At 44.6% G+C, this 26,315-nt stretch overlaps 1 protein-coding gene across 1 annotated transcript in view; it reads left to right on the top strand.

Moving 5' to 3' along the window:
• The window catches only part of AMBRA1 (autophagy and beclin 1 regulator 1), a 126,062-nt gene extending 103,938 nt beyond the window's left edge, over positions 1-22,124 (top strand). The window contains exons 16-18 of the mRNA XM_058026874.1: positions 10,010-10,102; positions 11,642-11,835; positions 20,537-22,124. Coding sequence (XP_057882857.1) covers positions 10,010-10,102; positions 11,642-11,835; positions 20,537-21,027 — 778 coding nt within the window. The 3' untranslated portion in view covers positions 21,028-22,124. The remainder of the gene's footprint in view (positions 1-10,009; positions 10,103-11,641; positions 11,836-20,536) is intronic.
• Positions 22,125-26,315: the final 4,191 nt, after the last annotated feature.

The raw sequence follows: 26,315 nt of genomic DNA, 5'->3' as shown, positions 1-26,315 counted from the left end.
ATCCCTGGTGGGGCATCTCAAACATGAACTGTCTTGCAAAACATAAGCAGGTGAGACCAAAAGTAGTGAGGAGCAGACTGCATGCTGCCCTTTGCTGTCTCTGCTTGTGGAGGAACACCATGGGAAGAAGGCAGGGGATCCAAATATCAATTGTTTGTTTTTGCATCTGGAGTGTCCTCTCTCCTGTGCTCAGAAGCAGGTTCTGGAAGGGATCAGTGCTCACATGCTTTTGCAAATACTGTTACAGAAACCTCACTGTTCTGAGAAAATGTCAAGCTCTTGAAACACCTTGTTTAAGGCTAGCTTTTTAATGCAGGCATTCACAAGAGAGGAAGGATTTCTTCAGCTGTCAGAGCTTCTGGTAATGGAATTAATATACTCCTGAAGATGCATCTGGTTCAGAGGCAGCATTCCTTAGATTTCTCTCATTGGGAAGTAGGTGTGGAGAGTCTCAAACTGATTCTGTGTGCATGTTTTAATTCTTTGGGGTGCGATCTCTCTCACATGAAATTATTCCAGGAAAATTATCTTTATGATAAATTCCTATGCTTTGCAAGTGATCACTGCATTTGTCTGTCTGTGCCAATCTTTTTTTTCTCTGAGAATAGCATATCCTCCCATCTACTGATGGGGACAATGTGTCTACATCTAGTTATCAGTGTTGGTAAAGAGATGGTAATCTATGCAGCTGCCTGGCACATCACGTCTCCCTGCTGGCTGGCTCTGTTCCTCAGGCTCTGCAGCCTCCAGCCATGATGCTCCCAGCAGCATAAGCTACATCCTTTGCCTCTTCAGAATAGTTTCTGGAGGATGGAGTAAACAAGGAGACAGAAGGAGGAACTGTCTTCCTTCATGTGTAACCAAGGAATGTTAGCAGCCCTGCATAGGAAATGTTCTCACAACTGATAACTGGGGTAGCTGGAGATACTATTTATGCCTGCATCCTCCCAGCAAATGGCCTTTTGAATGGCAGCATCTGCACAGGGCCTTTAACAAGGAAGTGAATGTGTGTCCTGGACTTCTGCTGCCTGTTAACCAAAAGACATGTTGAATTGTCTAAAGGAGGATAAAAGATGCTTTTGATTGATGAAAGGACTGTAAAGAAGGAAAGATGGCCCATTTTGCACTATAGATGCATCCTGCAAGCATACATTTGGATTTTGTCATTCTTGCATTTAAGATAAACTAAATTTATTATTTCCAAATTCTGCAAGGAAGCCTAGGTAACCTCAGTGCCAAGAGGCTTGGTCATTGCAGTTGCTGAAGTAGACTGCTAATGTGGAGACTTGAAACAGTATTTCCATTCCAGCACCATTTTTTATTCTTTTTTCCCTTTTTGTATGTGAATGGGATATCCAGGATGACTGATGGCATTAGGCGAAAGTTGCCTTCAGAAAATTCCACTTAAATACGTCTGTGATTCCTAAAGATAAATTTTGAAAGCTGCTTTAAGTCTTCAGTTACTAGCAAGCTCATTTCCCTCCCCCAATTCTTCAAGAAATACTGTAGGACTGACTCCTTAATGACACTTATTTTGCACCATGAGAAAGGGAACTTGGTACAGAGCTCTGTGTTAAGAAATCATAGCCTGGTATTTACCAGTTTGTGCTCTGCATCACTGGTCATCTGCAGGCCCTAACTAGTTCTCAGTTTCAGTAGAGCTCTTTGTAAGAGCACAGCCACGTGCTGTAAAAACAGTTACCAAATGCTTCAGTTACATCTATTCAGATCACACCTGCCACCTTTTCTTCCTGTACTTTTTTCTAATTCTGTCTTCAAAAGCAGTTAAATTTCATGCAAGCAATTATTTTACTAACTGCCTACTGCATATGGCTCACTCTTTCATTGTTTCAATATATCTTCTTTTTTCTATTTGTTATATTATTCTCTTTAAAGATAAAAGTTACACTTAGAAGACAATAATAGTCAGTTTTAAGTGTGACTTTCTTTTTTGAAGAGTGCTGCTAAGTTGACTTTTTTGCCCTTTTGTCATTTCCTCTTTTTTTTTTTTTTTTTTGAAATGTATTAAAAAACAGGTGCAAATGACTCAAAAAGTTAACTTCTTAAAAAAAATTGAAATGAGTGCAACTAGCTGCTATGTCTGGCATATTTCTTAGTCCCTAATTACACAAGTACCCTTGGATATTTTAGAAGTGGAGACTTCAGAGAAGATAGTTCAACATCTTGTCCACTTTGAAACACCATTGATTTTTGTCGTTAGCCTCACTAACGAATAGTCCTTTTTTCATTTTAATGCCATTTTCCTCATGTTTATTTTTAGAATGTCTTTTCCCTCCCTTGCAGCATGAGTTCCCTGCCTGCCTTATAACCTTTTTTTTCTCCACAGATCTATACTAGACCTTCCGTGTTCACTTGTTTACTTCTTGGCTTTCCAATAAGATTTTCTTTAATTTTCCAGTTTTTAATCCATATTAATTGAGGAGTTTTATTTGGTGTCCCTTATGCCTGTTTTTTTCCAGCAGGACTCTGCTAATGAATCCAGCTAGCAAATAAAACAGCTAATTTTTTTTTTTCATTTTTGTTCCCTATTTTAAATCTGTCTGCCAATAATTTTAACTTCATGTCTACAAACTATGAATAATTGGAGTAATAATTGCAATTTGGGGTTCTTGATGATTTTTTCCTCTTTTTCCTTTTTTTTGGATGCAGTTTCCCCTGTATGCTAAACAGAATACTTTTTAGTTGGATAATTTCAAAGCTACTGAAGATTAAAAATATAAAACTTTGCTTGCCCTGTGGATCTCACTGAGGCTTGACCAAACGAAGACCTTGGTTCTGGAGCTTGGCAACTTGGTGTGTGCATATTCCAATGTTCTATTAAAAATAAGCATTTGCTATGCTTGCTAATTTTAAGCATTTATTTTGATGTTACTTTCTCTCATTCTAGATGTATTTTTGTGGTTTAGTTTACTGGCATAATATCTACAAAACAACCCTATTTCATCAGTGTTAGCTTCTGCTAAAACAGTAATGAAAGTTCAAATATGACTTAAGAGTGACTTCAGCTCTCTTGTAGCAGTTTAAGATGTTTTAAAGCCTTAGAAGGCATAAACAATTTGCACTCCTCCAAACACTTTTGGCATCCTAAATTGTCTAAGCCAGTGGAAGAGCTGATAGATCATAAACAGCCTAAGATATTCTGAGGGTTCAAAGCTTATTTGGAGTGTAGTCTGCCGGTAATCACTTTAAGCAATTAACAAGCCTTTAGATTTTTAGAGGACTTAAGTAAATTGTCCATCTTTAGAGCTGTGTGGATGATAATATCAAGCTGAACTGTGCTTGTTTGAAGACCTTTAAGCTGTGTCTTCTGGAATCTGTTATTTGCCTTCCAGAGGTGTCCCTACCTGGTACTTGGTGTGGTTGGAGCCAGATAGTAAAGGATACCGTGGCATACTGGCAAGATTTAGTGAGAAGAAAGTGAAAATTCAGGGAATTCTTATTTGGTCTATTTCTGCCTTGTTTGTTCCCAGCTATTTGGCTTGGGTGCTGTGCTCTTTTTCTCATGACCATGATACAAGTTACAACTTCCTATGTCACACTGTGTAAACACAGTGTGTTTACATGACTGTAGTATAAAAAATTTCTAAAAAATCACTTTTAAAAACTGTTCTGGTGTTTTGGCAAAAGAATGAAGGCTGTCTAAGAGGGGCTTTCCTTGTCCTTATTCTCAACACTGTTTTTTCTGTTCAACCTTGCATTCCTTATGGGCAGCACTCTCAACTGGCAATATTTTTACTTGAGTCCTAAGATAATCAAATGTCCACACTTTCATACTAAACTTTTTTCTTTCTGCTCTGTCATTGTCTTGGTGCTAAATTTCCATTTGTTACTCCTGTTAGATCTGTTGGAAGACTGATTCTTAATTGAAGACTTCTGCCATAGAATATAAGACAAATTCCTCTTTATGCTTTCTGGTGGTGTGTTTCATCCATTTCAAATTATTTTATGAGTCTGCTTATCTTCTGCATGCAATCTGTAGGTAGGTTGCAAATGGTGACTCCTGGAAGTCACTTAATTTTTAGCTATACTGGTCCTGTGGATCAGAAGAAACTCTTCTGTTTGGGTTCTTCTTATTGTATTAATCTCTCTTTTCTTTCTCTCTGCAGTATCTGCGAGCTTAGCTGAGTGATGACTCTCTTCATTAGCTGAGATACCAAAATTTTACTGAGGGAAGATGGCTGTTAGGGATGTGCCTTCTGTCTAAGTCTTATCCACTGGCCACAAGATCATGAAGTGGATCCAGCCTTAAGTGTCCACTGGTAGACAGAACAAACTCATATATGTTTACATTGTTGAGAGAGAAGAGCTGCTGAATTAGCTACTGGTGCCACCAGCTTTATAAGGCTGACCTCATACAAATGGTGTGAGTTTGAATACAGCATCTTCAAAAATCAAAATATTTAACCTGGCTGGCAGGACTGCTGGCAGGACCAGTTGTTTGCAAAGTGTTCTAAGCTGAGTTGGCACCCTCCCTGAAGCAGGCACACAGCTACCAGCTGCACAAGCTGCTGCTGTCCTGCTTCTGCAGCACCTTGGACAATTCAAGTAGGTATCAGGGTATGTTTCTGCATGGTTGCTGGTTTTCACACAGGCAAAACTTGCAGGATTCTGGAAAATTAGTGGGTTGTATCAGTATGAGGAGTGAAAATGAGGCTGCTCTTAGATGCATCATTCATCTCAATGTGATGGACAGGATGATGTCATGCATCATTTTAATATCTGTGGTTGTCAATCATAAACTGCAGATCTTGTGTTCCTTGAATTCCTGTACTTGATCTTGTGCCCTTCCCCTGGCTAGTTACACATGGGCTGGCACCAATGAAGCTGCCACCTCTTCTTGGTCAAAGGGAGTTACTGCCCTGCAGAATTACTCCAGAAATCCCCTTTGCTTTGGTTCCATACAGTTTGCACAGCAGCCAGTTTCACTTGGATTTGTCTCTGCACGTGGTTCATCGCCTGCACAGAAAGCTAAATATTTATGAAGTAGGGCGTTAGAAATTATTGTTTTCCCATCCAGGCAGCTGCTGGGAGTGCCAAACCTCGCCTTGTACTAACAATACCGTTGCCTAGCTAATCATGGGAGCTAGGGATGGGCTTGCTGTGCTGATCATCACCACACTGGCAGAAGAGATAATGAGCTGCTGACAAGGATGCATCTGGAATATGGCCAGCATTGCATTGCATTGCATGAGATACTGTGTGCTGCTTCTTCCTTCCCAAACCAGGACAATAGATTCCTGTTCCTTAGCATTTTGTCACCTTGCTCTCTTGTAGTTCACTCTATTTCCTTGATACAGTTTGAACGGCTTAGAAATGACAAGTTTACACAAAGGGAAGAAAGCATGTCTTGGGAAATTCAAATCTTTGTAACTAATCTGGTTTTGTGTGCTTGCATTTAGTGATCTTGAATGGACAGTATATTTGAGAAATCAGCTTTAAGGAATATTTCCTTTTGTGGAGAAAGCAAACTTGGCAGCATGAAAATTAGGTGCATTGCATGGCATCAGAAAGGCAGCTTCCTTTCTGTGTTGGGCTTGCTACAGTCTACATTTTGGTAATGAGGTTGTGCTGATATTTTTGGATGGGATTGCAGGCAGCAGTGTTGTAATCAAAATTTAATTCGGTATGAGAGCAAACAAGTGGGCTGCTGTTGGGCCTTTCCATGTGGCAGGATTTGAAGGAGGAGAGCAGTGCATTTGCTCATTGCTGCTGTCTTCAGATTTCACTTAAATCATCCCCTGATGATACAAGTGAAAAGGTAGTAAGTGCTATTTATGCCTTCCTGGACATGCATACATCACTTGCTAATTATGGGTTGTTTTGTCTTGCTGTCATGCTCCTGACTGTATTGTTATGATAGAGTTGGGGAATTTTCATCCTAATCCTTTCTCCTCTTCAATTCCCAGTTTTGGATATGCCAGCTGGGGGGTTAACCACATGTCTGAGTCTGTTGTGCTGACCTGTGCTTTGTCAATTTACCCTTCAAGTACTGGTTAAGCGAGTGCACTAAATTGCATTTCAGCTCTCTTGTAATTTGTTAATAATGTTGTCATTAATTCCTAGTACTTTGTCCTAATTTCTTCCTGGAGACATAACTGAGCTGTTTAGGTAATACCCCTATGTAGAGGGAGAGGCTTGCTAAGTTGTTGGCTCTTAGCAGGCTCCACTCTGAATCCTTATTTGACTTTCAGCAAAGCCTGCAAGTCTGTGCCCTTCATCCTCTCCAAGCTCGTTAATAATGTGAGCTGGACACAAGCGTGAAGAAAAGTCCATCTTAGAACAGATCCCTGCTGGGAAATCCAGGCTGTGAGCAGCTCTGCATGTAACAAAGCTAATGGAAATTTCCAGGGAGGGCTTAGAGAGCTTAGTGACAGCCATAAAAGGGAAGAAAGTAAGAACTTGACTAAGTGGACTTCACTGTCCATGACTGACACAGTGCGGAGAATTGCAATTTTTCACCCTAAAGCCCTGGGCAACAAATGTCCTTTTTACTGCATCCACATCCAAGTGACTCCATGCTACACAGAGCTTCTACCTTATGCCTTGGAAAATGTAAAGTGCTTCTAGCATTTCTATGTCTAGAGTTTGATGAAGCAAAAGTTAAATGCTTACATTACCTGAAAATATTCATTTCTCCAGTGTAAGCTCTGCTTCTTTGGAATGAATCGTCAGGCCTTGATTTGCAAATCTCCTGGGAAACGTACTGTGAAAGGCTGCTCATTTACAAAATTCAAGCAGTATTTTGCAATGGGAGCTAAAAACCCTTTAGGCTTTCTGAGAAGGGAGATTGCACTATTTTAAATAGGTGTGGCTAAACCAGAGCAAATCGCAAGCTTAATTGAAAATCTGATTTAAACCAAGGTGATTGTGGTTGTTGCACACATCTTGTTGTGTACTGAAGTTGGTTTAAGGTCTGATTATGTGATCAAGTTTCTAATGCAAACATGGTGTTAAAACTGGCATTTAGCCTTCACAATAGCAGTATTTCTTTGATGAAATTTTGATTCATTAAGAAGAAACATTATGATCTTCATATAAAAGGTAGTTCCCAACCAGTGCCCTCTGTAAGTTTGGGTGTATGCTCTCCTCACTGTATCTTGATGCAGTCTGAAACATCTCTTCTATAGGCTCAATCAATCATCTAAAGGCTGGAAAACATAATCAGGAGCAATCATGATACTGATCTTAGGGCTGTAAAGAGACCAATGTAGATTCCAGCTCAGAGATACCCAGATGCATACAAAAGAGGACAGAGATGGTGCTGAGGGCCTTATGGCTTTTGCAAGAGGTAGATTTGGGAAAGGGTAATTTGTGTAGCTGGCCAAAGAAGAGACTCCTGAAAGGTGGCAGTGAAGGTGCTTACTGCTGCAGGGAGTGCCAGCTGTTTATTCTGAGCCACTTCTTTTGCCCAGCAGGAAGACACACCAAACTAAAAAGCCAGGTCAAAGTGATGCTGAGAATGTTGAACCCCCATCGTGGCCAAGTGTAGTGACCTTGGCCTAAGCCTGTCTGTAGGTGTTCCCAGAGTCAGCGGCCAGAGCAGTGGCACCATCTGCTACAGGTCCTCCTTCTAGGGAAGGAAGGCAAAGCCCTTGATTCTCTGGCAGTAAAGAAATCGCTAACAGGACCCTGGCAGCGAAGCTCAGCTGATAAATGGCAGTGTTTAAAACCAATATGAAAAGTGATGCATTAAATTGAATGCCTGTTGATTTAACCATGTGCAAACTGACAGCATGAAGTTGGAGTGGACTTTGCAGTCCAACAACCTAATTGTACAGTAGTGAGACTGCAGAATAGGCAGGAACATGGTCAGCAGCTTTTTATGAGTGTACTGCATGTCAGCTTGCTACCATGATGCTTTTGTAGAAGTAAAATTGATCCACTCAGAGAAGTGCAGGTAGAAGTGTATGTAGGAGCTGGACTTTCTGTGTATTACAGGAACGTGGTGTTTGGGGGAAGAGAGGAAACATGATATTGTCAGCTCCCATCTTGGCCTGGGGGAAGCTTTGTGGTCTTCTGGTTTCTTGTCTTGAGAGCTGGCAAGCTGGCAAAGACAAGTAAGGCACACATTGGCAAGGAATACTAATAATGTACGTAGCTGTGAGGGACCATGCCTGTTCTTTAGGAAACATGAAGGTGTGTGGAAGAAGAGGAAAAAGAGCTCAGGTCAGCTTGGCTCTGTTTTATAATAGCTGTAGATACCAAGTACACTAGACTTTTAATGGAAATTTTAACTAGGAGGTCAGAAAGTCTCTCTTGCCTAGGGACTGTGCTGCTTCGCAGACAGCAAAGTGTGACAGCTAATCCTCAGCCAGTATATTAGGCAGGGGATGGAGCAGCCAGAGGGACTGTCACGGTTTTAGTGACAAGTTACCATCTGTCAGTAAACTCAGAAACCTTTGTAAATCAGCATCTCACTGGCAGCTGCTTTCATGAGTTATAATGCAAAAAAAAGATGAAAAAGCAATGGCTGGTTACTTCTTATAGCCTCCATGTGTGATTTTGTTGACCTAATTTTGTTCATCTCTCACCCTGGGTCCTAACCTGGGGTGCTGTCATCCTGGCAGTCTAGCCCCAGGCCTCCAGTACACCCTGCTTTCCCATTGCAGCATATGTGACCTGCAGCATCCTCTAAGCTGGGGTTCTTGCCAATTCTGCTGAGGCATCTCTTTACAGGGACAACAGTTTTTATGTGTATGTAAAACATCTCGTTTGTGCCTGAGCCATAACCAGCTACCAACTATTTGCCGTGAATCCTTTCTTCAGATTATGGGACTACCCCTAGTTCTGAGCCTGCCTGCAGGGTGATGGAAGTCCAGCTCTTCAGACAGAGTTCCCTTGTGTCTACACAGGTTTTATTTTGTTGGTTTGCGGGTTTTTTCTCCCCACTTGCCTTTCCGTGACTACTGCACAGCACTGCTGACTCTCCACCCAGCACCATCAGGTGTGTGCAGTCCAGCAACCATGTGGTGGTGCACAGCACCATTTCAAAACTCCTAGGCAGCTCATGTGAGCTGTCAGCATGGTGTGGCAAAAAAACTGCAGGAAGTGCCTTCCATGCTAATGCAGCCCAGAGTGCCTCTGAAGGTGGAACACATCAGTAGGTGGGAGATCTCTATGCTGCCTGGGACTGCATAGTGAATGCCTGTCCTGTGACATTTCTGTATGGCACAGAGTAAGCTGGATTTGCTCTTACCCTCTTCTTGGTGGGATGTGTACTTGCAGCATTATGGTGGTTTTGTTTCTGTGATTGCTTGTTGTCTTCAGGAGTGGTTGATACCCTTGTCCGTTCCTGTGAGTAGTAAGCCCTGACTTGGTGTATCTTTTGGGGAAATGCTGTGTGAGAGGTTTCCAGAGCATTGGTGGTTCCATTATACTTAGCATTAAATGTAAAATTGAAGTTTGAATTTTTCATTAACAGCCACACATGCTGTTGATGCAGTACAAGCTCTTCTGTGGAAACTTGTTAAAATATCCTCTACATCTGTCCTTGCTCCACAGTGGGATGGATGCATAGAGATTATCTATAGGTAGAATGAGAATTATTTGCAAAGAAATTAAATGTTGAATAAGGGCAGTGTCTTACTGACCATTACCTAATGCAGGAGGTGCTTGCAGACACCACAGGGAGAATTGGCCTTTCCATTCCAGTTCTTTGTTTAGTTACTTGGAATTAGGGTAACCAGATTTTATACGCACAGTTGTATGTCTTCATTTCCTGAAAATCTCTCTGCTCTCTGCTGTGTCTTGGTGCTAATAATGAATTGAAATGAATGGAATATTCCAGAGTAATCTGGTAATACAGCACACTATGTTTGCAAGGTGGTTTATGGTGATGAATCCTTTTAATGAAAATGTGAACTGTGAGCTAGATCTGCAGTTTCTGTAGGGCAGGAATCAAGACTATTTATGTTGTGGGGGTGTAATGTGTGCTGGCTTGAACACTTTCCTGTCATACTAATATTTTTTCCTTCTTTGGCATTTTAAGGGCCTTAAACTCTGGAGTTGAGTACCACTGGGACCAGCTGAATGAGAATGTCTTCACTGTGCATTCCAGCAGCAGGAGTACTGAGCGGCCTGGGTGAGTCTCCTGGGTGTTGGGTTAGAGAGATCTGACCCTTTTTGCTGTTTTTGTTAGCTCTGACATCATTTCTTTGTTCCCTTACCACTGGCAGCTTTAAGTATGCGATTTGCTCCCTCTTTGGTACTGCCTGCTTGGGTCACCTGGCCTTCTTCCAGAAGTGACATTCAGTGCCCAAAACTGCCAGTGATAGTAAAGTACATGTGTCATTCAGGGCCCCCATAGCACAGCTGTGAGAGGAACATGTGGGGCTTGATGCATCAAAAACACCATGTAAAGCAAATGGCCTTTGGAAGGTAACTGAAGAACAGGGGAGTTGGCAGAGAAAAGGGCAAGTATATGGTGCCTACCCAGTGATTGATTTTCATCTTTTTAATTACTCGTCATGGGACAGTTGTTTCTCAGTAATAAAGTTTAAAAATAAAGCTAAATCCCTTAATGTCCCCATTGGCTGTTTCAGTCTGTCCAGTGATGCCCATGTTGTTGTTCTGAGCACAAGGGTGATGCTGCAGTCCATTGCTTCTTGCATTAGTGACAAGTATTTCTCTGTAAGCCAGCTGTTCTCAGCAAGAGGGTGGTAGTTGTGTTTCTGAGTTGTGAGCTTCAGCATACCAAGGAAGTTGTGAGCTTGTTTACAGGGCAAATGTCTGGGCTGTCCTACAGCCTTGGTCTCATTGTGGGTGAAAAATAAGTAGTAGAGATTCTTTTCTCTGCTGTATGAGTGGATATTGCCACTACTTAAGTTTCTGACAGTACATACTCAGTCTGGTATAATGGCAGCTTGAAGGCAGAAATACTGGTGCCGAATGAACTAGGTCAAACAGAGAGTAAAAAAAAGTGTAGCCGGTTTCAAAGCCTTATGAAAAAAAGGTTGTAAATGAGGCAGTCTTTCCTTGAATTTTTTGACTGTTCCCAGCACTGAGGGGTCAGTTTAGAAAACAGGGTTGTGGCATTGTGAAGATTCAGCTGTAGCATTGTGCACTTCAGCTGTTTGAGTCTGAGAAGCCAGTGAACCTTGAGGTGGTTCCTGTTTGCTTTTGAGAACACAGGATTTCCCTTGTCTGACTTGAATGGGCAGAAATGCCTGCTGGAGTGCATTCGTGTGCGATGCTGGCAAACTGGGAAGTCCTGAGGAGGGAAAGGCTACAGGCCACATCCATGGAAGTTAAAACTGCCCTGCTGTGCAGAAGGTTTTGTGTGTGTTTGTGCTTCTGCACTGCACGTTGTGGGCCTCCTCAATGCAGTGACTCCAAGACAGTTGTTCTGCAGGCTTAATGATGCTGCAGGGATATCTCTCAGTGCCTGTAAGATTTGCTGCTTCTGTGGAAGGGTGAGTGGACTCTAAGACTCCATTGAAACTCAAGAGACCAGTGCGTGTAAATAAGTGCAGGTCACAATTCCTGTCATCCCCATCCTCATGTTGGCAAGCAGGTGCCTGGTTGGAGTGGAGGCAAGAAGAGCCCCTCGTTTGTGTTTCAATCTTGCTTGGGCATGTTGCCTCCAGTGATCCTGGTCTTAATTGGTTTTCTCTCTTTTCAGAACCAGCAGAGCTACGTGGAGGACAGACAGAGACATGGGCCTGATGAATGCCATAGGCCTACAACCCCGCAATCCCCCCACCTCTGTGACATCACAGGGTACCCAGACCTTGGCACCTCAGCTGCAGAATGCCGAGACTCAGACAGAGAGGGAGGTACAGGAGCAGGAATCCACCTCTGCAGGGACTGGTGAAGGTAGGAGGTCAATCAGTGGTTCATCTGACAGAGTTTACCTCGTGATTTATGAGTTTCCACATATGGTCCACATCCTGTCAGTGTGTTTGGATACTCCTTTTATCTTTATATTTATATTTATATAATATATTTATATTTATATTTATAACAAAGATTTCTCCCACCTAACTTGCCTGTAGCCAGGCATAGATGATCGGGAGAGTGAATCTCTGGCCATATGAATAGAAAAGTTGTCTTTTTCACATGCTTTGAGGAAGGAAATTTCATTCTTCTCCAGATCATTGCCTCTTTGTAGAATCACCTGTACTACCTTCATTCCTCACACATGTCCTGATCTCCTAACCATCAGCAGGGCTGCAAGCTGCAGAGTTATCCTTTCTGCCTCTGTCTTAAGAGTTCAGCTTGATCCTCCAACTTATGCCAAAGGTCTGCAGCCTTCACAAGCTCAACATTTTGATACAAAATAAAATCACTTCTGTAAATCATTGTTAATCACTTCTCACAAAGCATCTTTGAGAATACTGTTTAGTTTGATTGATGATGTACGTGATGAGTGCCCAGTTCAGCTATACAGAAATGTCTCTAGTGGTTAGCAGTCCAGGAAAACTTACCAATATGTAAGGAGCTGGAAACAGCTACTGTGCAATTCCTGTACAAAGTCACTAATCTGTTGAAAACATTGATTTATCCAAGCTTCTTGCCTCAATACTGTAACTTCGTGCTTTCATTCAGCTCTGAAGGCTTGGCTAGGTGTGGGTTGGGCAGTATATACATAGGAAAGATGAGAAAATCAAGGAGACAGTTTTGAAGTTGTTGGTTCATGATAAACCTCCTTGGCTTTGGGAAGTAGCCCACAACATGCCTGTGTGTGCCTATATGCCTGCTTGTTCTCTGTCATTCTGAAAGTTACATTTTGGTATGTGACTCTTCCACGGTTTCTGCTGTGTAGTATCCAGCATGTGTGATATGGCTTTGTGTTTCTCTGATCTCAGCTCTTCTGTACAAAGTTAAGTGGGAAATTCCTGCCCACTGGGGTTTCCGTCTGCTTATCTCAGCAGAGCTGAGATTAACCTCTCTGGAAGGTTGGTACAGTTGATGGCGTGTGAATAAGACTGGAACACAGACTGTCTGGACAAATGCTGAACTCATGGGAACTGGTTCTTCCACTGAATGTGGAACAGACTGAGAACATGATAGTGTGGGACCTTCTTGCATCAAGGCCATGATGGCTGATGCTGCAGGCTTTTGGAATCAGTTAAACCAGGAGAGTTCTCTGATACTGCTTCTCTCTTCTGCTGTTCTGCAATCATCTGACAGTTTCTTTATCTTGTTCTTTTTAACTTTTCAATTTCCAGATCTAGATCATAGACTTTAACTAGACTGTTAATGAGACAGGGAAAGGGCTGTTCTTTACCAGTGCCTTGGCAGGATATCTTTACAAAGAAGAAAAACATGTAACATTTGGAAGAAAAGGAGTGTAAATAACAAGCCTAGGACAGGTACTTCTCTTCATCTCTCTTTCTTGCTTGGAAGAAGAGCAGCAAGTTCCACATCAGCAATTTCCATCTCAGACATTGACTTACCACATGTCCCCTTGCAAATGGCCACACCTGCAAAATGAGCTGTCACTCCTGTCAGCTGTATTGGGGCCTGTAGAAAAAAGGAGTTACTGCAGTTTAAACACATGCCTCAGAGATGAGCCAAGGTGTTTTTACCTGTTGTTGGTCAGTTCCTATGCCAGTTGCATCCTCAGTGGAAATTACTGTGTAAGGGCTCAAAAGTAACTTGAAACAGGGAACTGTGAAGACTATAATGGTCAGGAGCATGAAGGATCAAAAAAATCAATAGTAATACATGACAGAAGAATAGTACAAAGAATTGACATGAAGCAGAGAGACAAATTTTCTTCTCCTTTTCCCAACACCTTAGGCAGTCAGCCAGGTACTTGTGGCATTGGTGGTCTGGCTCATCTTTGTGCTTCACATTACACATGAGCATTACTGGCTGGTTGTGATGGTAAGCCAGCCATTTTCCTAGCATCATCAACTCTTGTGATGCACATCCAGTGTGTTCCAGCAGGCAACAGGCAAGACCAGGTGCTGTGGTGCTTTTCTGATGGCTGATTTACCCACCATATGTGCCGTAACTCTGCCTGCTGGAAGGAAAACTGTGTTTCCTAATAGTGTGATCTAGATGTGAGGGGCAAAAAGGCAAAAAAAAAAAAAAAAAAAGGAGAAGAAATGTGAGAAATGTGCTACCAGTAACTTGGAGTATGACCCAGGGCAAATTATTAATCATCTACTAAATAGGAATTAATCTTCCCATAGTACAGCACACCAGGGGCTGTGGAGATTAATTAGTGTTTTGTATGGGGCTGTGAAGATGGAAAACACTATGTAAAGGCTTAGCAGCATTATCATCAGCACAATGGATAAATCAAGTGTGATTCCGAGTAATGTAAAGGAAAGTGGTCTAGTTATTGCCCTGCCATGAGGGGTGAAAAAGCCCTGACCAAGTGACCAACCAAACAAAAAAAACCCCTTGTAAGGTTAAAAAAAAAAAAAAGGAGAAAGGCTAATGCCACCCTGAGAGTGGGTTTCTGTCCTCTGTCCTGTCAGCCCTGCTGTTGTGGGGAATTCTGGCTCAGGGCATTTCTTGCAGATATGTGCTTACTGTACAAAAAAAAGAGAGTATGCAGAATTGCATCAGAAATCTAATTAAGTTCTGTGCGGGTATAAATAGTTTCCTTTTCTCATGCAAAGCTCTGCGGGGACTTTGCTGCTCTGATTATCTTTCTGCCTTCTTTGGAGGAATGAGTATATGATGACTTTATTAGAAGTGAATCCCTCTAATGTCTAAATCTCTCTGTTTTGCAGCAGTTAATAGCGGACTTGTGAACTCTGCTTCCACGCCACACATAAAGGAAAGGTAGTTAGAGTTGAGAGAAAACTAGGAGAGGTACCAAGAAATGCTTAAAACAGTGTTTGAACTGTTTCCTATTTTCTTTTAAGCTGACAGACATAGTGGAAATAGTGATAGAGTTGTAACTTTGAGGCACCCTTAATTAGAAACAATCTGTTGGGCGTTATACTATGTTTTCCTTGCAAATAGACAGGCATAATGGGAGTGGGATCTGTATTCAGCTGGCAGATTGAATCTCACTTAAAACCCAACAAAAATTCCTAATGAGATTTAATGGCCCAAAGTTTTAACCTTTAAAAATCGTAATTCCCGGTCCAGACTGGGTCAGGCTGTGTTTGCCACTTGTTCAGGCTGTTGGATCTTTGGAATACAGTGCAAGGAGCAGTAACTGCAGGGTCTGCAATTTGCCAAAGCTGCTGCAGGCGGAGGGAGAGGGACCTCTGCAGAGCTGCAGGACACTTGTTTGATAGTGGGCCCGTGCTGTCCCCTGGCTGTTGGGAGATAACCTGTCTTTCAAGTAATCCAGTTTTTAAAGAGGAAAAAAAAAACAACAACAAATAACTGAAAAGCAGATGTCATCTGATTTCCTACCATCTGCATTGTCTTTTGGGCTTAAAATTCAGTGCTTGTTGTGCATGTAGGCACATGTCATGAGTTACTGAAATTGTAGCCATCCGAATATTTGCTGTCACTGGATTGCTACTTTGCCTGTCTTTGAGGGAGCAACATATGCTGTCATGCCATATACAGTTTTTAACTTGTTGGGTTGAAGTGTTTATCACCAGCCAATATAAATTTCCATCAGTTCCAACTGCTTTCAGATGTTGCAGCAGATTCATTTGAGCGGGAAGAGGGTTGTAACATGAAGGCTTGGGTTTGTGAGATTCAAACTATTGGTAGTGAAAAGACAGCACATACAAGCAAAACTTTCCTGATATAAGCAAAGGATCCTGGGAGTGCCTGAGGAGCACTTAGAAGCAATCAGTGTGCCTGCATGTGATGTAATTTATTTAATCTGAGACATTAGGAACACGTGTCAAGGGGCTGCTTGGGCAGGAATACTTTGTCCCCAGCCGAGCCTCATGATCGCTAACGAGAAGAAACATGTTGTTTGATGTTAGCTGAACACGTTCTTGCAATGCTCTTGTCAGATGTGATGTGACTTTTGTGTAGTTAGTGTGGAAATGGGAACTGGGACACCAGGGATCAGCTTCCAGATCTGCTTCTCATCCTCCAAGTAGAAACGTGGGTAGATCCCTTAGCCTTTCATCTGCCCGTCCATCTGTAAAATCTGCGTCATATGTCCTATAGAACAGCAAATTTTGGTTTCTCTTTAAAATCCTCTGAAAACCACTACCAAAAAATAGACTTAAGTTCTAGAAGTATGTACTATGCAAGCCTTTACAGCGTGATCTACTCCAAGTACTTGGGTCTCTTGGGATTAAATTATGTGGGCTACTTTTAAACTCTCATTACAAAAGCAAGTTTTTCACTCATATGAATAGCCAAGATGAGATATTACTAAGAAAATTCTTACAAGTTAAAGCCAGTTGTATTTTTTCTGAGTTCTGTGGAGTTGTTTGCATTAACTACCTCAGAAAGGAAGTGTGAACATGTTTCTGGGCTTGGTTGGAAAGAAAAGTAATTGTTGTGGCATTAAGGGAGATATAATTATTCATAGCTGGTTATACTGTGGTGTGCCCCTCCCTTTTCTATTCTTATGCAAGGGGTGAATTAATGTAAAAATGCTGATATTTTTATCTTTAAGCATCTGAATTAGTGGGGCAGCTCACACCTCAGAGCTATTATTTCATGTTCTCTGAAGACTTAGATATCTCCGCAGTGCTTACTGTTCTAATTTTGAAGCTTTGTTTGCAAACACGGTTCCTAACTACTGCTGGTTTTACAAAGCAGAATGTTGAAAACAGAAGAAAATTCAAGAGCAGTGTCAGTATATTGCCCAGATACAGGGGAGTCTGATCTCATCCTTGCATCTGTGGACTTTGTATTCCATCAAGAGTGTGCCATCCATTCCCAGAGATAAACAAGTTGTACTCCCTATAAGTACTTCAGAGTGCACTTCCTTTAGAAGTGGAAATACCCTGCCTTAAGCCCAACTCCATCAAAAGTTTGTAAGATGTTTTGCCTGCATAGTTTTCTGTGTCAAATTCTTGTCTTGCTGGAGTAGCATAGAGGACTTTTAAAAACAGATGCATTAGCTAGGGAATATTTAGCTAAATGTTTGAGACAGCTACATTGACAGAAATCCTCTGGTCTTTGGGATAATTGCTCTCAAGAGTAATGTTTTGTTCTGTGTTTGGAATAGACAGGCGTTTGGACCTCTGGAAAGGTCACTTTGGTTACAGTAGAAAACATTTGTAGGAGCACAGCACTGCAGCAAGCTGATAAGTGTGTGGTTTACAGCATTGCTGTTGTTTTGGGTAAGTGCCTGTGTGCCCACCCTGAACCTTCACCAAATGGAAGTCAGCTTATTTCACTTGCTCTGAATACTAATGTAGTCTGCATTGGCAGCCTGGTGAAAGAATGTGTGTGGGAGTCACCAGGCAGTAGGAACGGGCTGTGTGTGAATCTGTGCTGTAGCTCAGCTCAAGGCAAATGGCACAGCAAGCTTTGCTCTGAACTAGTCAGCCCAAGTCATCGTTGAAACCTGAGAGAGGAAAAGGGGAGGACAGTCCCCAAAGCAGAGGTGTTTGTTGGCTGTTTGAATGGTGAGGCTCACTTCTGGCTCTTGATGGGCTGGAAATTTCCAACATTGCTGTATCTCTGGGATCTGAAGGCTCATGCCTTACTGATTCCTGCTGTGGCATCAGCCCTTGCCTGTCTTCTGGGGAAGGAGATGCCTCAATTGGAAATTCAGCCATGGCATATGGTAATTTAGGGGCAGGGAAGAGCCAGGGATGCTGTGGTGAAGCATATGTTTGTAATGCTGAGGAGCATTGGCTGGCTGGGAGTCCTTGCTGTTTTGCTGTTCCAGTGCTTCTGTACTGGACTCGTTTATAGTAAGTGATCTATCAAGAGCACAGTACCTGCTGTTTCAGGAGTTGTGTAGATAGGCCTGTCTGGCATGTCTCTAGACCAGGTTGCAAATCTTGGCTTTCTTAAGCTTCCATTCCAGCCTGGCCAGATGGTTGGTAATGAAGTACGACTATGCCCTCAGAAGGAAGTGATTACTGAATCAAAAACCATGTTTCTCAAAACTTCCACTTAGTTCTGCTCATGATTAATGTTTCAATATCCCTTGGCATGCATGTTTTTCACACTGCAGTTTTCCAATATAATAGTTGCCTCTGTCCTCAGTCTTTGTACTGGTCAGCCAAGTTCCTAGTTCGTGCATCAGCCACATCCTGAATAGGATTTCTCTGCTAGAGTCGTGGGTCAGGCTCTGTCCAGGGGGTATTCTTGCTCACTCCTCTTAGGCTGTGCTGCAGACTCTCATGTGGTAACAGGTGTCTCTGTGGTCCCACTGATGCTCTAATTGAGGGGCAAGGTATAGTGCATGTAGCAGGTTTACTGCTTTCCTAGCAGGAATCTACTCACACTACTGGTGAGATATAAATTTGCCCTTAATGTCCATAATATTTCTGCAGGAGGACAATATGTCAGCAGACTTCCTTGAGGATGAAATTAACTGTGTCCTGTGGTAGGGGATGCTGGCAGTGCTTGATGCAAGTACTACTGAGCCCATGAGAAAAGGGAATGAGCTGTCACTGACTGACTACATGGTGTCTCTCAAGTGGCATGGTGTGGACTTTGCTGAGTATCTTAGCTCTCATGCTGGATACATGATCATCCAATCATTTACGCTGGAGAACACTTCCAAGATAATCAAGTCCAACCTTTGGCTGAACACCACTATGTAACTAAATTATAGCACTAATTGCCATGTCCTGTCATTTATTAAATAGTTCCAGGAATTGTGACTCCACCACTTCCCTAGGCAGTTAAAATGAGTGAGCACTGTCTCAGTGAAAAAAGTTCTTGCTAATGTCCACCCTGAACCTTCCCTGGTGCATCTTGAGGCCATTTCCTCTTATCCTGTTGCTGGTTAACTGGGGTAAGAGACTGGCTGCACCTCCTTTCAGATAGTTGTAGGGAGTGATAAGGTCTCCCCTGACCCTGCTTTGCTCCAGGCTAAACAACCTCAGTTCCCTTAGCTACTCTTCTTACGACGTGTGCTCCAGACCTTTCACCAGCATCATTGCCCTTCTCTGGATGTGCTCCAGTATCTCAATGACCTTTCTTGTTGTGAGGGGCCCAAAACTGGCCACAGGGTTCAAGGCGTGGCCTCACTAGTGCTGAGTACAGGGAGACAATCTTCCCTGATCCTGCTGGCCACACTATTGCTGATACAGGCCATTGGCTTTCTTGGCCACCTGGACACACACTGGATCATGCTCAGCCACTGTCAGCCAGCACCCCCAGGACCTTTCTGCTGAGCAGCTTTCCAGCCCCCCTTTCCCCAGCCTGTAGTGCCACCTGGGACTGTTGTGACTCAAGGGTACCTTGTTGAACCTCATGCAATTGGTCTTTGCCTTTGACCTAGCCTGTCCAGATTCTTTCTCAGACCCTTTCTACCCTCCAGCATATCAACACTCCCAACCAACTTACTGTCAACTGTGAGCTCACTGAGAGTGCACTAGAATCCCCTCATCCAAATCATGGATAAAGATATTAAACTCCACAGCCCCAAGTATTTTTGTTTTCCTAGTCAGTGTGGCATTTTGTTTTTTATTGTGTTCTAACTCCTCCCTACATCTAGCCTTGTTGACATTTGTGTTCATTTCCTTGGTGCCAGGAGAGCTCACGGCTTTCTCCTCAAATCAGCACTGTGATAGCTTCATAGAGGTGGGAGTGAGATTTATTTCTTTAATAAGAATCAGCAAGATCCCACTGTGGAATGTTTCTAGCAGTTTATTATTACAGATTGTTATCCCCAAATGCTCTGGGTAGGGTTTGTAGCAAAAGGAGGATGTTGAGAAACTGAACTGGAATGAACTTCCCTGTCATGGTGTTTTAATCTTCTACACGGACAATTCTTTGGTGAGATTTTGTTCTCCTGAAGTAATCTTGAGCAACCAAGGTATGTGACGATGGTTCTCTCAGAGCTCACTACAGCCTGACAATAAAGGGAAGCCTCAGAAATAAGAGTAGACAAAGACTGTAGGTTTTGAGATGTTTTTTTTGCCTACACACTTGATCATAGCTAATGTGGAAGACCATGTTCTGTAGCTGCTGTTTGCTGTTGGCCAGCTTCTTTTGTCCTCCCTAGATTGACACTGGGGACATTGCCAGTGTGTCATCTGCCTACTTCTCAAACAGGTGAAGTAGGAAAAGCCATGGGGTTCTTTAACACCATGGTGAACTGTTTGGTTTATTGCAGTGCAAACTGATGTCTCTCTTCTTGTCCCCATGGGTAGAGATAATCTCTACAGCTGTGATAAAGCATCCTGCCTCTTTGGCTACTACCCCTTCCCCCATCTTTATGGCTAGATGAGAGCTGCTTTTCCAAGGCTTGGACATGCAAGTCTCTGAGGGTTACCTGTGGAAATGACCAATATTTTCTTGACAGAATTCAGTGCCTTTGTTTGACACTTAACCAAGTGGCAAGTTATGGAAATAAAATACTGGGCTCTGTGTGGAATAGAACCTTCATCTTCTGTCCCACCCACGAACACTGCATGATGCAACTACTCAGCATGCTTTATTTTGTGTCGTGGTTTGCCTTGTGCACCAGAGTTGCTTCTGCTTTCTTTTGCAGGTGAAGGTCCAGAATATGGGGCCAGTGGGGAGGATGCCCTGAGCAGGATTCAAAGGCTGATGGCAGAAGGTGGCATGACTGCCGTGGTTCAGAGGGAGCAGAGCACCACCATGGCATCCATGGGTGGCTTTGGCAACAACATCATTGTGAGCCACCGGATCCACCGCAGCTCTCAGACTGGCACAGAGCCCACTGGAGCTGAGGGCACGTCGGCACAGCAGTCCACCTCTCAGCAGCTGGGCACAGAGCTGGAGGGACGGATCCTGTCGGAGTCCGTGCAGCTGCCGGAGCGTGGCCTGAGCCCACGGACAGCCCCTAGTGGGAGTGAAGGACAAAGCGCTGGTGACCTGGATCTGCCAGAGCAGGCCCAGTCCTCCATGGACACCGAGGGACCAATTGAATACAGTGACCTAACTAACAATAACCATCTTTCTGACAGTACCAACTTCTATAGTAATGACAGCACCAGTGGGGAGTCGCGGAACAGGTAGAGATTGAGTTGTGTGTTGGTGCTACCCTTGTACTGCTCAGCAGAGACCTGTACCTCACAGCTGGCCAGGAGCTGGAAGAGCAGGGAAGGGTGGCTCTAACAGGATGCTGGTGGTTCAGAGGGCTTCTCTATCCTGGGTGATGGGGGAAGGGATAAGAATTGCAGGGGAAACCGTGGGAAAGAAAGCATACTTAACTTCCAACATTCCCACTGCTGAAGAGTTAACAGGAATACAAACCACACTTGCTGCACATCAGCCGAATTTTGAAGCCCCATGGCATCTCCAGAGCTAAGCCCTGCAACTTGGTGTGTCATCATTTGTAAAGCCTTTTTCCTTTCCTTTTTCCTGCCCTTTTATACCCATGGAGCTGATCAGTAGAGTGAAGAAAGGGAAGGGGGCCTGCAGCATCCTTCTGGAGACAGGCAGTACTGGGCAAACCCAGGCGTGATGCTCCAGCTCTGTTGCTGGAGTGGAGGAGTCTTCCAGGCCACAGTCCCTCTCCATAGCACAGCACTGCTCCCCCAGAGTGTGGTGTTCTGAGACCAGTCCTGCCTGTGCTGTGGTCTTTTCTGGGAAGAACTGGGCTTCACCAGAACATGCATGGCTCAGGATATGCTCACAGGTGGAATCTTTCCTTTTTAGAGTTAGTTTAGGACTTGGCAGGAACCGAAGCAGAGATGCCGTATGGACGGGTAGAGGGACAAGGGGTACTGCTCTCTAGTCAGGATGCAGTTCTCACAAGGATGTTCTAAGCTGTGCCAATATTAACATGAATGAGCCACTCCAGTGGTTTCATGGTGCCAGGACTGAGCTGCACATCCTTGACAGGGGGCAGGAAGTCTCTTTTCAGCTCCAGGCCAGGGTGTGAGGTATGGGTCTGTGATGTAAGGTGTTGCATGTGAAATCTTGACCTTGTACATGTAGTTTCTAGTGGAGAAGTCAAGGCTCTGATACTTTGTTTTTAGTCTCAAATGTGATTTTCCTTTTCGTTTGTAACTCTCCATCCCTAGCAGGCTTATGGAGGAAGTACGGGGAGAGTGTGAGTGCTGACGAGGGAAACACCAAAGATCAATGTCATTAAAATATGACAAACCCTTGCTTGACCTCCTGTCTTCATTTGTGTGATGGTTGTCTCTGTCTTTGGCCTTGGGGACAGATACTTTCATCTATGAAGCTCTAGGCAGCATGCAAATGTCAGATGATGACCACCCCTTTCCCCGGAGGAAAGCAGACTCAGCCTGTGAGTTGAAACTCCAAAACTGGGAAACAAGGAGGTGCATTTGGGAGTCTTACTTGCAAATCACATTTTAACCAGTCTGGAGATGAGCAGGCACCTCTGCATTTCCCATCATTCAAGTCCTGCACTAAGGAGAAAGAAGAGCATTTCACCTATCCTGTGTAAAAAGCTGTGGAGAGGTGCAGCACTGAACATCTTGGGCAAGCAGGGAGTGGTCTGTCTTGCTGACCCCTTGATGCAGAAGAGGGTTGCAGTATCTGGCTGTTCTGGATAGAGGAATGCACAGTCCTCTGTTACCACTGTGGTGTGAGGGATGTTTCCAGTGCTGTCTGAGCACCTGCCAGCAGCTGCTGTGCTCCTGCCCAGCTCCTCTAGATTCTCTGCTCCTAAGACATTACAATAAATAAGTCTGTCATTAGGCAGCACTCAAGCTCCCAGTCAGAAGAGTCTGTTAGAGAACATTAAGCAAATCTTCCCTTAAATCACAGCCTGGAGATGAACCTTAAATCAAATCAGCTGCTGCCAGGCCTCATTGCTGAGTGTTAATGAGGCTCTAAAACCTGCCCCAAGCCAACCACATCCCTGATCTGACAGGAGAGCAGCCTGAAAAATGGGATTCCCTTGTGTGGCAAGGAAGGTTTCATGCATCCCTGTTTTGCCTTACTGTGGAGGGGCCTGAGGATGTGCTGGCAGCTGGGAGCCAGAAGAGCTATGTCTCAGATGGACAGACAAGGCAGTGCAGGTCTAGACAGAGCTGTTTATTGCTCTGCTTGAAAACAAACAGAACCTGGAAAAAAACCTGCTTCAGCTCAGCCTGACATCACTTCTTCCCTCTCCCTGCATGATTCCTGGAAGAACCTTGAGGCCCATTCTTGGTAGATGTGTTGCAGAGCATTTATAGATATCCATTTTCAGAATGAGCCAAGCTATCTACAGAAAAATTTCCATCTCAGTTGGAGAAGTGTCTTGTGGGCTGCCTCGCCCTGTGCTGGCAGATTCTCAGAGCCTGGCGTGCGCTGTCGCTGGGCGCTGTGGCCTGGCTGCTGTGCAGAGCCCTGAAGCCTGCTCTGCCCATGGCTTCCCCTTGGCCCAGACCTGCCCCCACTGGAGACTGTGGCAGAGCAGGGGGTGAGCTCCAGTGGGAGCCAGAGCAAACTACAGCCACTGTCTTTGCCATGGGCATGGGACGTCTCTGAAGCTCTAAAGCACTTTTCCATTCAAGACTTGAAGGGGATGCTCTTCCTGAGGTAAGAATGGAGTCCTGGTCAGAGCAGGCAGCTTTGTAGCTGTGGGCAAAAGGCTGCTATCAGCTGAGCCTGACTGCAGCCTGCCTTCCTACAGGCTTTAAGCAGGAGCCGTGGGCACCGTGGGTGTGGACAGGCTTAATCTTCTGGTGCTGCCTCAGACGTGCTTTTTAGCTGACCTGCTGTTGCTACACAACTGAGTAGATGCCCTCAGTGATGATGGGCTTATGTGTACAGAGAGCAGTGTTTTTCTTTTCTGTTTCAGACCTAAGAAAGCCCAGATTATCCCTGCCTGAGACCTGATGGAGCTATGTGTGTGAATGGGTGAGGAGGGGACAGGAGGCAAAATTGAGCCCACTTAGGCAATGAGCTCACCCACACCCAGCCCAATGCAATTTATTTATTATGCCTCCCATGCTTCATGTGGGAAAAAAGTCTTTATCTGCTTTGGACTCCCCTGCTCCAGCCCAGCAGTTTTCCTCAGTTGTTTCAGGCAGGGCTGATCTAACTGTATCCTCAAGCAACACCCCTGAGTCTGTGTGGTGACCTGAGGCCTGGAGCCCTGCAGAGAAGAGCAGGTAGTGGGATTGCCCACACCAGGGACAGCAGCACAGCAGCTCAGGGCTCCTTCCCCAAGCCTTACAACTTTACCTGCTCACTGCAGTGTGACAATGCAGCACTGAGGCAAATGCAGTGCCAGGAGCAACATGGAAATTCAACAAGAGCTGCTTCAGGAAACCAAACCAGAGCTATGCATACTTGCTGGCCCAATTTAGGAGGCAAAGTGAGAGCTTTGCTGCGTAGGAGCAGGAAATAATCTTAAAAAGTGAAAGCTTTTCTCAGCCATAGACTGTCAGGAGCCTTTAAATGTGCTAACAAAATCCTAGGAAAACGAGAAATACAGTGCAGAGAATTTTATTTAGCTTTCAAAAGGCTCTTTTGGTAAAGTCCCTCACAAGAGGCTACTAAAGAAATTTAGTCACCTCAAGGGTGAGGGGTAGAGTCCTCCTGGAGATAGAAGCTGTGGGAATTGGAGTCAAAAGTAAGAGCCATTTCTTGGCATAGAATGAGGTTAATGGTGGGTTGGTCGGGTTCAGTAGGAGCCAGTGTTCTCTAAAAGCCCTAATGAGCTGAAAGAGGAGGGGAACAGCTGATGATACAAGATTATTTAGGTTAGCTAGGAAGGGAGAATGTGCCAGAAACCTGGGGCAGTGGGAGGAGATAGTGGTTGGAGCTTCCGTGCTGAAAGGGGACTTCTTGTATGAATCCATCACAGATGGAAACCTGCATGGGCGCTGCTGCAGCCCGTGAATGCTCCAGCATTCTGGGGCCTGGACCACAGAGGGTGAGCACTGCCTGGAGGGAGACCTGGGATCCCAGAGAAAGTTGCTGAAGCCCTGGCAGGTGGTACAGTGAAGTGGTGATGCTTGTTTGTTCTTGTGATCCTGGGCTTTCTGCCCTCACTCCTTGGCTTATCTATTGCTCCATGTCCAAGTACTTTTATTTGACCCTCTCAGAAGTCCCACCCCACACATGTCTTTTGTGGGGTGACCTTGTAGCTGTATGTGAGCACCAGGAGATGTGCTGGGCAGGAAGGAGAGGCAGGGACCTGGTCACAGCTGGGTGTGTGGGGAGTCTCTCCCATTACTACTGATCCCAAAGCCAAGCCCCATAACTGGTTCCTCCAGTTGCTGCTCAGGCTGCTGGCTAGGGAGTAGTTGCCCTCTCTGCTCAATCCTAATCTGTCAGAGAAGTTATTTTTCAACAGAAAAAGGCAAATTAATTAAAGTGTGCAGCATGTGAGCCATCCACCACTAACTGGGATCTTGGTGTGCAGTGCATGAATATCATGCCATTGCCACTTCTGCATGGAGGGGGTCCTCAGCACACGAGGGAGCTGGAAGGCAAAGCAGTCTTTCCAGCTGCCACTCTGCCAGCCAATTAATGCCCATGTCCTTCTCCCCTCATCCCCAGGAGCAGAGGCCTCTCCCCCCTCCTGCCTCATACAGCCCGTACAGCCACTCCGTGCACTCTGCCGAGCACAAGGATTTGTTTTCCCCACAGCATCTCGAGCAGAAGTGCCTCTCATCTGCTCCCCGTGAGCTCCCTCGGCACCTCTTTGTTTTGCTTTTCAAGCAGTTGTTGATGGCATGTGGCACCAGTAGGAGCTGGCAGGGATCAAGCTGCTTCCTCAGGATGCTGGCCCTGGACATCAGCTCTTTCTGCCAGGAGCCAGCATCCCAGAGAGGACACCACGAGGCTTCCCCTTTGCCTCTGATCTGAAAATCAATATGCTGCTACTTGGTCTCCAAGCATCCACCTTCTGTGCCAGGGTCTTGCCTGCCAATGCAGGCCAGGCTGCTCCAGCTTGCTGGTGCCACAGGGGAGGGACTGGGCATCCCATGCTGCTCAAATAACTCAGGAGGACAGGCAAAGTGTGAGCAATGGGAGATGTGAATACAGCAGGGAGCAAATGCCACCACTGGAAAAGGCAGCCAGACACAGAAGTCTCCAGGAGGACCTGTTGCTGAAACTGGACCAGTGTGGATGTGGAGAGTTGCAGCTGATCTCTGCCACCCCACTGAGCCTTCACTTCAGCTGTGGCTGGCCAGCCAGTGAGCTTCAGGCAGGCACATGGATTTTGGCAGCTGCTGAGGTTTGCCTTTCTGTCCTTGCATCCTGCCCTGTTTCAGCTTGGCTGGTGGAGTTGGTCTTTGGAGTCCCTGCTCTTTCCAAGCTCAGGAAACACCCGAATCTCCCTGGCCTTTCATCCTTACCCTCTGAGCTCCTAGCTCTTCAGCTAGGAG

This window comes from Melospiza georgiana, chromosome 6 (genome assembly GCF_028018845.1).
Source record: "Melospiza georgiana isolate bMelGeo1 chromosome 6, bMelGeo1.pri, whole genome shotgun sequence".
In the NCBI taxonomy this organism is placed as follows: Eukaryota; Metazoa; Chordata; class Aves; order Passeriformes; family Passerellidae; genus Melospiza; species Melospiza georgiana.
The sequence above is the reverse complement of the archived record's forward strand: the minus strand, read 5'-3'. Positions and strand labels throughout refer to the sequence as shown.